The sequence below is a fragment of the Copadichromis virginalis genome, linkage group LG2 (genome assembly GCF_057382275.1).
Source record: "Copadichromis virginalis isolate Kocher_CV1m ecotype Utaka linkage group LG2, C_Virginalis_male_GT1.1, whole genome shotgun sequence".
In the NCBI taxonomy this organism is placed as follows: Eukaryota; Metazoa; Chordata; class Actinopteri; order Cichliformes; family Cichlidae; genus Copadichromis; species Copadichromis virginalis.
Window position 1 is genome coordinate 23,844,945 of NC_140619.1, and position 12,597 is coordinate 23,857,541.

General features: G+C 37.3%; 2 protein-coding genes across 2 annotated transcripts; one reads left to right on the top strand and one right to left on the bottom strand.

Annotated features, from left to right (window-relative positions):
- The first annotated feature begins 368 nt into the window (after nucleotides 1-368).
- Nucleotides 369-4,459, top strand: LOC146717332 (uncharacterized). Its single transcript, XM_085474542.1, has 5 exons — nucleotides 369-1,333; nucleotides 1,602-1,698; nucleotides 2,072-2,182; nucleotides 2,631-2,797; nucleotides 3,130-4,459. Exons 1-5 carry the CDS (start codon nucleotides 909-911, stop codon nucleotides 4,175-4,177), a joined length of 1,848 nt encoding a protein of 615 aa, XP_085330668.1. The 5' UTR covers nucleotides 369-908; the 3' UTR covers nucleotides 4,178-4,459.
- A 1,119-nt stretch (nucleotides 4,460-5,578) lies between these two features.
- On the bottom strand, nucleotides 5,579-9,793 carry LOC146717333 (uncharacterized). The gene is made up of 12 exons (XM_085474554.1): nucleotides 9,667-9,793; nucleotides 9,091-9,123; nucleotides 8,905-8,994; nucleotides 8,422-8,493; nucleotides 8,227-8,315; nucleotides 8,012-8,114; nucleotides 7,648-7,750; nucleotides 7,516-7,568; nucleotides 7,327-7,405; nucleotides 6,633-7,105; nucleotides 6,273-6,466; nucleotides 5,579-6,164 (listed from the first exon to the last, which is right to left on the bottom strand). Exons 1-12 carry the CDS (start codon nucleotides 9,715-9,717, stop codon nucleotides 6,020-6,022), a joined length of 1,485 nt encoding a protein of 494 aa, XP_085330680.1. The 5' UTR covers nucleotides 9,718-9,793; the 3' UTR covers nucleotides 5,579-6,019.
- Between the last annotated feature and the right edge of the window lie 2,804 nt (nucleotides 9,794-12,597).

Consider the following 12,597-nt stretch of genomic DNA (forward strand, 5'->3'; position numbering starts at 1 on the left):
ATCGCGTAAATGTTGTCCCTGGGACATCGCGTAAATGTTGTCCCTGGGACATCGCGTAAATGTTGTCCCTGGGACATCGCGTAAATGTTGTCCCTGGGACATCGCGTAAATGTTGTCCCTGGGACATCGCGTAAATGTTGTCCCTGGGACATCGCGTAAATGTTGTCCCTGGGACATACCATATAAAAGTTTAGCTTCTTTTAGCCCCTGTTTGTTTTATATATATATATATATATATATATATATATATATATATATATATATATATATATATATATATATATATATATATATATATATATATATATATATATATATATATATATATATATATATATTTACATTGTATTGCAAAAAACCCCACAACAAGTTAAAATGAATTAATGAATATTGACTAATTAAACCTTCGTTATTTTTCCACCAGAAATGGACGACATAATTAGAAGAAGTGTTCTGAATGACGAAAAAAAAAAGAACTGGAAAAGACACACAACTTTGTGTGCATGTGTCACAATGCCAGGAGGACCCATTCAGTGTTGTGTTAGAAAAATTGAACTCATTAACCCTTCATGGACATTATAAATGTTTAAATGTTGCCTCAGGTAAAGACAGGAAAAGAGACTATTACAAATTCAACTGCATCAGAGCTGGGGGAAAAAGTCGAAACAGCTACAGAGCAGTGGGCTGTAAGGCCTATGTTTCATTTAAAGTACTCAAATGTTGGAAAGACCACACAGTCATCGTGCAGCGTACATATGATAAGCATGATGGGCATGATCCTTCGGACCCAAAAGACGCACATTCCAACAATATTTCCAGTGATTTAAGGAGGAAGATTGAGGAACTGCTTTCCCTTGGAACTAAGCCAGCCATCGTACTAACCGAATGTCATAAATGGGCCAAAGAACATGGACACAGATCTTCACAACAGAGAGCATTTTGTCACACCACGTGACATTGACAGTGTTAGAACCTGCATGATGAGGAAGAAGCACTTTAACTGTGGAGACAGTCAAAGTGTACATACCTTACTTAATGGAAAACATCAAGAACATGTTCTCTTCTATCAACCATACACATCTGACCAAGAACTAATGATTGTTTTGCAGACACCTGTAATGAAATCAAACATGGAGAACTATGCAAAACAGTTAGTATTTGTTGACACCACGCACTGCGTTAACCAGTATTCATTTCCCTTATTCACACTTGTTGTAAGAGATGATCATGGGCATGGAGTCCCTGTGGCCTATGCTACTGTCAGCAACGAAAGTCAGAAAACCCTGGAAACTGTTCTTGGAATAGTTTGTGAGCATTTCCCAACTTCCCCGAGGTAAATAATACATTGACAGCTATTGATTTTGAAATAATTCCTTTTCAAAAAAGTTATAACATGCCAGAATCTAATGCTATAGCTGCAGCATGGGCTGCAAAAAACTTTCCTTTCCAGTTGTTAAAGTTATTCCTATAGGCTGTATGCAGTATTTTATATATCTACTTGTGAGTTGAAATGTTTAATTTGGCATTGAAGTGGTGCTTTGAGATAGCAAAAACATTTTCATACTGTTTAATCTCATTTAGTGTTTTCTTTTTTTCTGTAGAGCATTTATGGTTGACAAAGACTTTGCGGAAATAAATGCTTTGCGGAAGGTTTTTCCAGAGTCAGCTATCCTTCTATGCTGGTACCATGTCTTGCAGGTAAACCACATTGTTTTCTTTTCACGTTGTCTAAGATGCACCTGAAACACATTTTTACAACAGGGTCCTGTTGTCATGATTTGCCTTATTGTGATATTCACCTACTCAGGTTAATGAATATAAAGGGATAAAATGTTGAGTGACTATGTCCATCCATTTAAGACCACAGTGCACTCATCTTCTGGTGGCTGCTTCTCAAAGCTCTTTTTGACATTTAAAAATATGTTTGCCTGGTTGATTTCTGTAATGCACAGGTCCTCTTGTCCAGTGAGTGACAAAGTTATTTTTGGACGTCAGCTTTCTTTTATGCTTTTTGTACAGCTGCTCCTCTGTCTCTCTCTCCAGATTAACTTTTTTTCTCTTACATTCACAGGCTGTTAATCGATGGCTTTCAAAATCAGAGTCCGGGGTCCATGGGCTTTCTAACACCCAAAAGAGAAATGAAATCATTTCTTTCTTTTGTAAGCTGAAAGCTTGCACATCTGTAAGTGTAATTTGTCTATTTCACATTTTGATTTCTTGATTACACTAAGAGCATAATAACTTTCAGTTGCTAAAAAAAGTTACAGAGAGATACAAAATAGATTTTTGAAACAATTTCTAAAACTGGCTTCTTATCTTGCTTATCAAAACAAGTACTTAAGCTGTGCAGAACATCATTGTGTCACCCACTGTGCAGTAGAACTTGTGAGTGGGATTCTTTCACAGACAGATGCTGAAACCAAATATGCTTATAGGTTTAGTGTTCCTTCTTAGCCATTGTAAGGGAAGAAATAATTGCTTCTTAATACAAAAACACGACATATTATTAATAACTTAAAATTCTTAATGTTATTCAATAAAAGGAAAAGGGCTTCAATACATAATATTAAAGATTTCAATAGGTCTGTTAAATGGATTGAAATATATTCTGTTGCATCCAATTCTCTTAGGAGGACGACTTTAAAGCCACATCAGCAGAGTTCTGCCAGACATTTAAGCAATACCCTTTGGTGTGCCAGTATTTTCAGAAGCACTGGGAAGGCATTGGCCACATGTGGTGTGACTACGGCCGTCGCTTCAGTCACGCTCGTTCTGAAACAAACAATGTGATTGAAAGGTATGATTTATTATTTTGACCTCATTCAATTGTATTGCTGAAAAAAAGATATTATGCTTTAATCCAAGAGGCTAAACTGAGTAGGTTCGTCATGTCATTGCCAGAACAGGTTTTAGGCAAATCCTTTAAATTCTAGCAGCGTTTTTTATGTTATCACAACAAAAAACAGAGTAGGTGGATTTGCCTAAATCAGCTAAACCGGCGCAGAGCATTCCTTTATAAAAGACGTGTGCAATAGGTATTCCAATTTTTAAAAAAATAATACAGTCTTGATTAAAACTTTAAATTCCTTCAATTACAGTTACTAATCATTTCAAATAACTGTTTTTCAGATTTTTCCACCGCCTGAAATACCAGTTTTTATCTGGCTACAAGAATAGGCGTCTGGATGATCTGATTGAAGTGCTCCTAGGGAAGGCCGACGACTACTTCTCAGTCATAAAAACCCTGCAAGATGTGGGCCGCATGAAAAACAGGTTTGCTGACACCTTGTCTCAAGTTTCAGACTCTGCTTCAAGACTGATGGAAAGTGGTTGGGCTCTTAAAATTACAGTCAAGAACAGCCATGGAGTTAATGCATATCAAGTCCCATCTGAGTCAAGAGAAGACATGGTGTATGATGTCTGCCCTGTTGAGTCCTACTGCAACTGTACATATGGCTTACGAGGACTTCTTTGCAAGCATCTAGTGTTACTTGCAAAATTAGCAGAGGCTGACAATGACATCTATCCAAACATGGAAACAGACATTTCTACCTTGGCAAGAATTGCAGTGAAAGAAAGGCATTACTTTGTACACTGTGAGGACTTGAAAGTGATAAAAATGCCAAGTTTGTTTGGAAATCTGTGTTTTTTTGCATCGGCTGAAACACTTCAGTGCACTTGTTGTACGTTCTCTCACTATAACACATGTGCTTGCCTGAAGGTGGCTTGTAGCCATTTTAAACAAATGAAAAACTCTCTGAAAAGTCCTCTATCAACTTTGAATGACACTCCTGTAGTTGAAAGCACAGACAAAAAATGCACAGAAGATGCAGTTGGAAAACGAAATGCTGTTTTAGACACAGTTAAACAGTGGGCATTCATTCCAGAGGGTATTACTCCAATGATAGATGAACTGCATACAAATGTCTTAAAAACAAAACAAGTAGGCAAAAGTATATGCCAGTACGAAATAAAGATGACAGATAATGCACGCAAAATTAGGCCATTGTATTCTAGCAAGAAACGTTCGGCCAGCATCGACATTCCAACAGTCTGTGAAAATGAATGTGAACAGTCGATAACCACTGAAAGAGAGACATCCTCTGGAGAAAATGAAAACCTTTTGGAATACAAAACAAAAAAGAGAAGAGTTAAAGCTAAGTATATGCACAAGTAGACTTTTGTGTGACATTTCAAAGGGACTGCATCCATTACTTCTGTTTATTGAAACCTAAAGCTGAATAGCTGTCTTAACTTTCTGCCAAGGAACAGTTGAAAAGAAATTGTTTGGTCTCTCAAGCAGTTATTTATGTGTGTTATTCATTACTTTGGCTTGGTTGCTGTTTTTGATACAAATTCATCTGTGCCCATTGTAATATTTTCATATGTTACTATTTTTATATTGCTATGCATTATAAATAAAGGATTACTTATTACTATTAAAGGTCTGCATTTGTAATTGTTGGTATTATTTATAAAATATGCGCTCTTAAGTTTTTTGCTCCATAAAACGATACCTGTCACTTTTTGGACATAGAGTATCAGCTGTTGAGAATCCTGGCTCATACAAAATAGAAGTAAAAGGTTTCAACATCCAGCCTTTTTATGATTAAATACAAAGTGTAATAACAGAGTTATTGGGGTGTGATTTTGTTAATAGTTAGTCTTAAGTATAAGTTTAATAGTAATGAGTAAGAAAATATAGCCAGAATAATGGAATGAGACTAACACCTGACCTCACACTGAGATTTGGTATGAAGTGGCATGTTTGTGCTAATGCTGACATTGGGGCTCAGAGTTCCTCTGTGTGTATATATTTGTGAACGTTAACTTGGCTAATGTCCAAGGGTTTGACTGCTTTCCTGTTGGATTGTATCACAAAGAACAGGGATAAGAGCACCAGTGGCCGTGCACACCCTCATCTCTCTCCTTCACCCGATCATTAGTGTTGGAAACCGGCATTAGCTCAGAGTAGATTAGACTTGCAAGTGCAAGTGATTTGATTTTATGATTATTTGATTCAGTTTTTTCTGTGTTCAAGCTCAATTACTTTAATAAAATATGTTGAATTCAAACAAATAAACAAAAACTGTGGACATTACCCTTTTAAACCTTTCTGAAACAAGACAGGTAAAAACCAGTGTATAAAAGTTTACATAGGTATAAATAGCTCTAACACTTTACTCCAGCCTGGCGTCCACACATGTGGACATCACATTTTGGGTTATTTAGACCAAAATACTAAATCTTGATCAACAAGTGCCTGATATACAGTTATGAGGACATTATACTGCAACTGTTCTATCGAAATTTCAAATTAATGTCCTCATATGTGGCTCTCATTTTTCTCAGAAACAAAAATTAGGTAAAAAAAAAACAAAACCTGGTAATTCTTTCTTTTTACATTCATCGGGTTCCAATCGGCCCAAATATCAAAGAGAAATTAAAAATGCATGCCATGGAAGATTTCGGGTCTTAGGGGGTTAAAATGACCAGACCCCTCCGGCCTGTTTTCCAGGCCACTAAATTAAACCCAGTCAATTACCAATTGAACAGAATAAAAACCTACGAGGTCCACTAATAGTCCAAAAGTCCAAATCTTTAATAGAAAAGACAGGCAGAACTCAAACAAACAATAATCCAAACGAGGAGCATATATACACACTGGAAAGTAAATAATTATAAGTTATTAAATCAGACTAATTAAATACAGTAAAACTAATAAGGGAAGACGAACACACGGGAAATAAAAATAACAGTGTAAACATACCAAAACTCAAAATAAAACAGGAAAGCTACTACAAACCGAGTGTGACACAATTACATTCATATTGAAACATATGTGATAATTTTCTTTCTTTGTAGCATTTTTAAGATATGTGTTAGAACAGTCATTATGCTGTTTGGATTAGGAACCAATCATTTTTGCCAAATAGTTAACACAAACTTAGAACAACAGTGAACAATTTTCAAGATTCTGATTTACAGAACAAACAAAAGTCACAAAAGGTTTCATTATTTAAGAGACAAGATCAAGTTTTTCACACAGGAATGAAATGACAGAATCCAGTGCAGCGGGGCCAAAGGTGTGTGTCAGCAAACTGAAGGTTGAGGAATCAGTCAGCTCATGTTTAAGATTGTGTTGGATTTTGAGAAGAGTCTGTCTGTTATTAGAAAGTAAGATTAACAATGTTACACCAATAACCCAAATACGGGGAAATGACAAATAATACCAAAAAAGATACAACTTTCATATTGTTTTACTAACTTACTTTGTCATATCAGCACTTGAATGGTCGATGCCTTTACAGACCATGTCTGTTGTGACATCGCAGGCCAATCTTCCGGCAAACCCGAGGGCTAGCTCCCCAGCCTCCTCTTCACTCAGAACACTAAACACTGTTACTTTAGTTTTGGCCTTCTTAGGCCTGTCAAGAATCATTGCGGGCAGTTTGGCTTTACGGCCCTAAAAAAGAAAAAGTGCAAACACCAAGTTAAATGCTTTTGTTTACATGGTGTAATTGTGTATATGTTGCAGCAAATGCACAATTTCCAGCCACATTGTCACTTCATTGATACGAGTAACCCGGATTTATTTCAGGTGACATCAAAATCACGAAATGTATACCTACCCCAATCAAACCTCTGAAAACATGAACTGACATGTTCTCTGCATTGATTCTGCGCTTGATCTCGTCTTCTGTTATTGTGTAGGTTTTCTTTTTTGAGCTTGGTACAGATAAGCGACCATGCACTCTGTAAACTGTACTAGTTCCTTCTGAATCAGTTTGGAATTCTGTATCTGCATCGATCCTGTCAACATCATCAGCAGCAGCATTATCTGTACTCAGACTTGTGCCGTACACTTCTGTTTCTTTTTCTTTGTCTTCAGTCTGTGTACCTTCATCTCTGACTGTCAGTCTTCCTATCTCACTGTTACTTGTCGATTTGCTGCAGATGTTCTCTCCCTTAGGAACTTTTCCTTTGTCATTCGCTGCCTGATGCTTTCCCTGATGACATTCTTCACTGGCTACTTCTATTGCTCCTCCTGTATAGCCACCCACTATGCTGCACAACTCCTTTCCCTCTGCTGTGCTGCACTGTGCTGTTACATAAAGAAGAATGATATAAACAGCACTATATCAATTTAATTGTGAAGAGAAATCCCCACAATACGACACAGTTATGTCTAAAATAGTTTTGTGTAAAAAATGGATCTTGAAACGTCCACTTTAATTACACAGTCCTGGTGTGCAAAGGCAAAATTACGAAAAAAAAATTCACTTTAAACATTTTTGGACATTGTTTAGTTATATTGTGACTTACTCTCACAGAAGATACAGATGCCACAAACAGACTTTGAACAACGCATGTGCTTGTATGCACCACATTTCTGGCACTGCACCTGTGAATTAAAAAAAAAAGAAGAAGAAGAAGAAATAAACAAACAAAAAACAAATGAACAAAGTCCATTAAATAAACAATCTATATGGCTAAGGACATGTCATAGTGTACCCGGTCTTTGGCTGCAATCACACACCAGCACTGACTGCACTTCCTAGTTCGATCTGCAAAATATAATTTGTTTAAGTACAAGTTACATTTTCCAATGTTAGAGAAAAAGAAGGCAGCTAATTTTATCTTTACCTATTGAGGAAAATAAGTAGTGGCAAAGTCGGGACCTGAGCTTTGTGATTTCAGTGTTGTACTCCTCCACTTGTGTTTTACCGTCAATGAGAGATTGGGCAAACTAATAATTGACGAAGAAAAAAAAAAAAAAAAAAAGAACAAAAAGAATTAGATTAACAAAGAAATGTTTGTTTGTTTTTAACCCCCCCCCCCGAGGAAAAAAAAAAAAAAAACAGAGCAACCAAAGCAAAGCATTACTGCTGAAATGGTTCAATCTACAAAAAAAATTGAGATTTTACCATCCTGCCTCTAAGGCTTTAAAAACTGAATAGGCAAAAATGTAAACATTACTTATATAGGTTAAAGCTATAGTTTTCAGTACCATTATGACATGCACTCCACATGAGTTCCCATCCTGTTGATGTGGGTGGCTCACATGTGACAAGGTCCACTCTCCAGCGCAGCCTCTTGCTGAAGCAAATGAGCTGAGAGATCGCAGTTATTACAAATAAAAAGCATATAGAGAAATCAATAACCACGTTCGGTAATGATTTCAATTAAATTAAATATGTTATGTTAAATATGTTAATTAATTACCTCCAGTTTTTCAACACCGCACTTTTTCTGACCTCCGACTCGCCAAATGAATTCATATAGACTATGGTCCTCTTGGGTATGTCACAAAACTGTTTTGTAAAAAGATGGATATGGTAGGCTTGGGCCTTGAGCTTTCCTAATGAGGGACACTGAAAAGTATCATGCACTAGAGAGTGCAAAATCTGTGCAACTTACAAACAAGGTCCAGTGGCTGCCGTTTTCCAGACAGGCTCCAATCAATTTCTCATACATCTGAAAGATGTTTTTCTGGAAATAAAAATAATGTGACAAGTATGTTTTTCTGTCAAGAATGACACTGCAAAACTGCAAAAGCTTGTCAGGTGAGACTTGTAATTAATTCTGCAGATACACAAACATATAGAAAGTGTCATTTTTGGTTTACATTAATTAATTTCTATAGTGTGTACAAAACAAATCAAGACCACAGACTCAACACGCACCACTCAATTTTTGGTGTTCTTTATCAGTTGGCCAAGACAGAAATGTTTTAATCTGTGTGCATTGCTTTTGAGCAAGTCTTTACACAGAAAAGGTTTCAGAAAGGTATTTTTCAGGTTCTTCTGACAAGGCTTCAATTTTGGAAAATGCTGTTTGTTTATAGTGGCAACTTATAAACCCTTTGTAATAAGAACATAGTTACCACAGTCCAAGTCATACCTTCAAAAAGTATGCACTTTGTGCTCTTGTGGACCCATCCAAAATTTTTCCAGTGATTTGGCTTGGTATTGGATAAATGTGAGGGAAATTCTATAAAAATAACATAAATACACCTATGTTTTCAAGTACATTACAAAAAACGTAAACATGCTATGTCATTATGATCAAACAAGCTTTTCAACATACCTCACACTGCAAATAGATTAGGCCATCTATTACCTTATAAAACAAATAAATAAATACATATAAATAAAAACAGAACTAAGGAACACGATTCATTAAGTAAATTGTACAATAAAGTGTATTTAAAGCAGAATTTAACATTAGTTTTATGACAACATAAAAGGATTTTTATGTCAAGAGGTACCTCATCTGAAATGTTAGTCTGGTCAAACAGGGATTTCAAACTTGAAATACCAATAGAGTTTGGTCCAGCTACTCCCACAAGGTAATCTGTGAGAAAGCATATGCTGTAGTCAACAGATATCATTTTCTTTTTGCATGCTGCAACCATCATCCATTTCAGTCTTCTAGGAGCTTTGTCTGGTTGTAGTTCTTTTTTCTCCTCCTCTCCCCTCATCTATTAATTAAATTGTTTTCTGACCTTCCTAACTGTTTCCGACCTGTCTTCCCAATGTGATGTTTAAGCAATATATGTATGGTCAGAAGGGGGTGAAATTTTCATTGCAGTTGTACGTGTAACATTGCATGTGATAATAAAAGGCTTGATTGGTTGATTATTCAACATGAGTTGACATTTACCTGACATTGTGAAGGAGTCACAGTTTCTGTAAGGGTGTAAGAACATAACATGTGGATTTGTTACACTTCTTTTTCACAAGTTAATAACAATCAATAATTTTCATTCCATTATTTACAAGCTATCACACGATGTCCCAGGGACAACATCTACACGATGTCCCTGGGACAACATTTACACAATGTCCCAGGGACAACATTTACACAATGTCCCAGGGACAACATCTACACGATGTCCCAGGGCAACTTCTACATGATGTCCCAGGGACAACATTTACGCGATGTACCAGGACAAATTTGTAAATTTCTGGATTACTGTTAATCTCCATAGAATCAAGAACTCATGTCCAGTTTCACAGCTATGGACCAGTTAATTATGTTTCCAGGTGATAGTTTGATTCATAGATTCAGCACACAACCATAAGTCTAGGCCTTTTAGTCCAGATTCTCTTCACTTATGTTTGTAAAATGATCAGGGAAGCTACTGCAATTTTGCCTGACCCAACCCCCGGGCCACGAAACACCCAAAAAGTTGGGGAACACTGGTTAGCTAATGCTGTCGTCAAGTAGCCTATCGCTAGCAAGCAAGCCAAGTGAGGAACATATGTATAATGCTTACCGTTTATTAAAGGAAAGTATCCTAAATTGACTTCAAATTCGGCGGACAGGCGGCGGTTTTTCGCTTCTTCACTTGTATTTCGAAATACTCGAAGGCGGGTATTTCGAAGTCGCAAAGGAATGACGTCACAAGAAGGTGATTGGTCACTTGCAATGTTGAACCTGGAACAACATTAATTATGATGATGTGGGAACAATGCTGACACGAGGAAATCAGATCGTCCGGGGGGCTACAAGTATGATGTAAACAGAAGATTCTGAGCAATCCTCCCTTATGATAAGGTCTGGAAATCATGAGCTGCACCTTTCTGTAGTGTTTCGCAAGAATGAATGAAAAAGCGTACTGGACAGCGCATATACCTTGGAGGTTTATGCAAACCATAATCTTGTCATTCCTGTTCTCCTTGGTACCTGGATTAGAGGGATGTGTTATGCAAACATGAGTTCCATGTGTGTAACCCATGAATCATAGAATGCTAACCTAATAGTTAGTATGTGTTGTCAGGGAAGTTTGTGTAATGTTAATTCACAAACTCAAAGTCAGTTAATGAGTTTATTGTCGGTTCACTGACACCACACAAAGCCCCAGTTTCTTTGTGACAAAAACCTTAAAGTAACAAGTGCCCAGAGATAAACTGGTTCAGGCCATCCTCTGCAGGTCACAGATGAAAGCTGGATTTCAAAAGCGTAAAAATCTCCGTAGCTTTTCCCTTAAACATTCAAACACAATCTCTAAAACTGATTTAATCAAATTGCTGCTGGGGTCACTTCATTAATGTGGTCAAATTAATTTGACATCCTAAAATTAATATGAAGTTAAACCTTATTCCTAGGACGTTTATTTTAAGCATCAATGCAATACTGGAGTAGCACTAAACTTTTTATAGTTAAAACTAGTGATGTGACATTCTGTATCGAGGCTTCAAAGCTTGTGTCGAGTAATGGAGGGGGCGTTTCCGCGATGCGCGTATCGAGGCTTGCTTCATTTATGGGAGGAGCTGAAAATGAGACGTCCGAAGCCTCGCTGCCCGGCTGTACCACGTGACTGGTTCAGGAAGTGGTTCGAACTTTGCCGCGAGCTATGACAGCGATATAAACCCCTCAGACTTCATTCAAAATGTGGGTGTTTGATGGAGAGTTGCGGTTAGTGAGAGTTTGGAGACAGTTTGGAGGTTTATGAGAGTGAGGAGAGAAAGTCAGGAGAGAATAGCGCCAGCTAAGAAGAGGAGGATGTCCTCCCCTGTGTGGGAACATTTTGATCTAATTCCTCCCAACAAGGTAAATTTCTACAGAAGATGTATTGTCATGATACTGATGGTGCAATACAATTTATGTTAAGCTGTCTTGCCTTTTGTACAAGGTGAAGTGTTTGCTATGTGCCAGGGAGCTGGGATATAACAACAACACCTCATCCATGCTTAGGCACTACAGAGCTTTGCATGAGAATAAGGGGAACACCGATTGTGGGGCAAGACCAGATGAGCCATCAAATGCAATGATAATATAGCATGCAGTAATGTTACTAAATGATATAACAATATTATACAACTGTAATAAGTTACGTGTGTGATATTTATATTTGTGCTTTGTTCTCCTGAGGAAAGACAATAAAGACAATCTCAAATAGATGAAGACCTGGTTAGCATGGTGATTGAGGACTCCCAGCCATTTAGCATTGTGGAGGACAAAGGATTTAAAAGATTTGTTAAATCATTAAATCCTAGCTATGTTCTCCCCACTAAAAAGGCCATAAAAGCAGTGAAATTTTAGTTTTTACTGAATAAAATGTGAACAGGCAGGACTGAGGCCTCAGTCTGTAGCTGTCCATACCTCAACGTTACAAAAGCACAACCACTGTCCATACTCCAACCACACCTCACCTCACAGTAAATGATCATTTCCATTTTAAGCATTTCCATACAATCATTTTCCATACTGCCAGTATAAATATACACAGTATACTGCCATCACTACAATATACATGTTTTACACACTCCTTTTGTTGTTGACATTTACAGGCTGTGTGCAAAATGCCACTCTCTTCAAATTCATGCTAACTAATATTTTTACGTCCAGTAGATGTCCTACTAGAGCAAATGAAGCTTCAAGACGCTTTGCGCTGGGGTGAACCAATTGGATGAAAAGCTTCAGTGCTTCATGAAGCTTCATCTGCCCATCACTAGTTAAAACACCCAGACCAGTCATTGAAAAGTTCCACACACATTTAATATGAACAAATTGTTCATGTCAATGTCGCCCTCAAGTGGTCAGTGAAGTAGCAGATGGGGTTAATGAGGTTCAGCTGCTTTGGTGTTA

Coding starts and splice junctions, on each gene's coding strand:
- LOC146717332 (XM_085474542.1), top strand. CDS start 909: ATGGACACAGATCTTCACAACAGAGAGCATTTTGTCACACCACGTGAC. Junction 1,334..1,601: donor CATTTCCCAACTTCCCCGAG/GTAAATAATACA, acceptor TTTTTTCTGTAG/AGCATTTATGGTTGACAAAG. Junction 1,699..2,071: donor GCTGGTACCATGTCTTGCAG/GTAAACCACATT, acceptor TTACATTCACAG/GCTGTTAATCGATGGCTTTC.
- LOC146717333 (XM_085474554.1), bottom strand. CDS start 9,717: ATGTTATGTTCTTACACCCTTACAGAAACTGTGACTCCTTCACAATGT. Junction 8,494..8,904: donor AAAGTGCATACTTTTTGAAG/GTATGACTTGGA, acceptor TTTTATTTCCAG/AAAAACATCTTTCAGATGTA. Junction 8,316..8,421: donor GCAGCCACTGGACCTTGTTT/GTAAGTTGCACA, acceptor TTTACAAAACAG/TTTTGTGACATACCCAAGAG.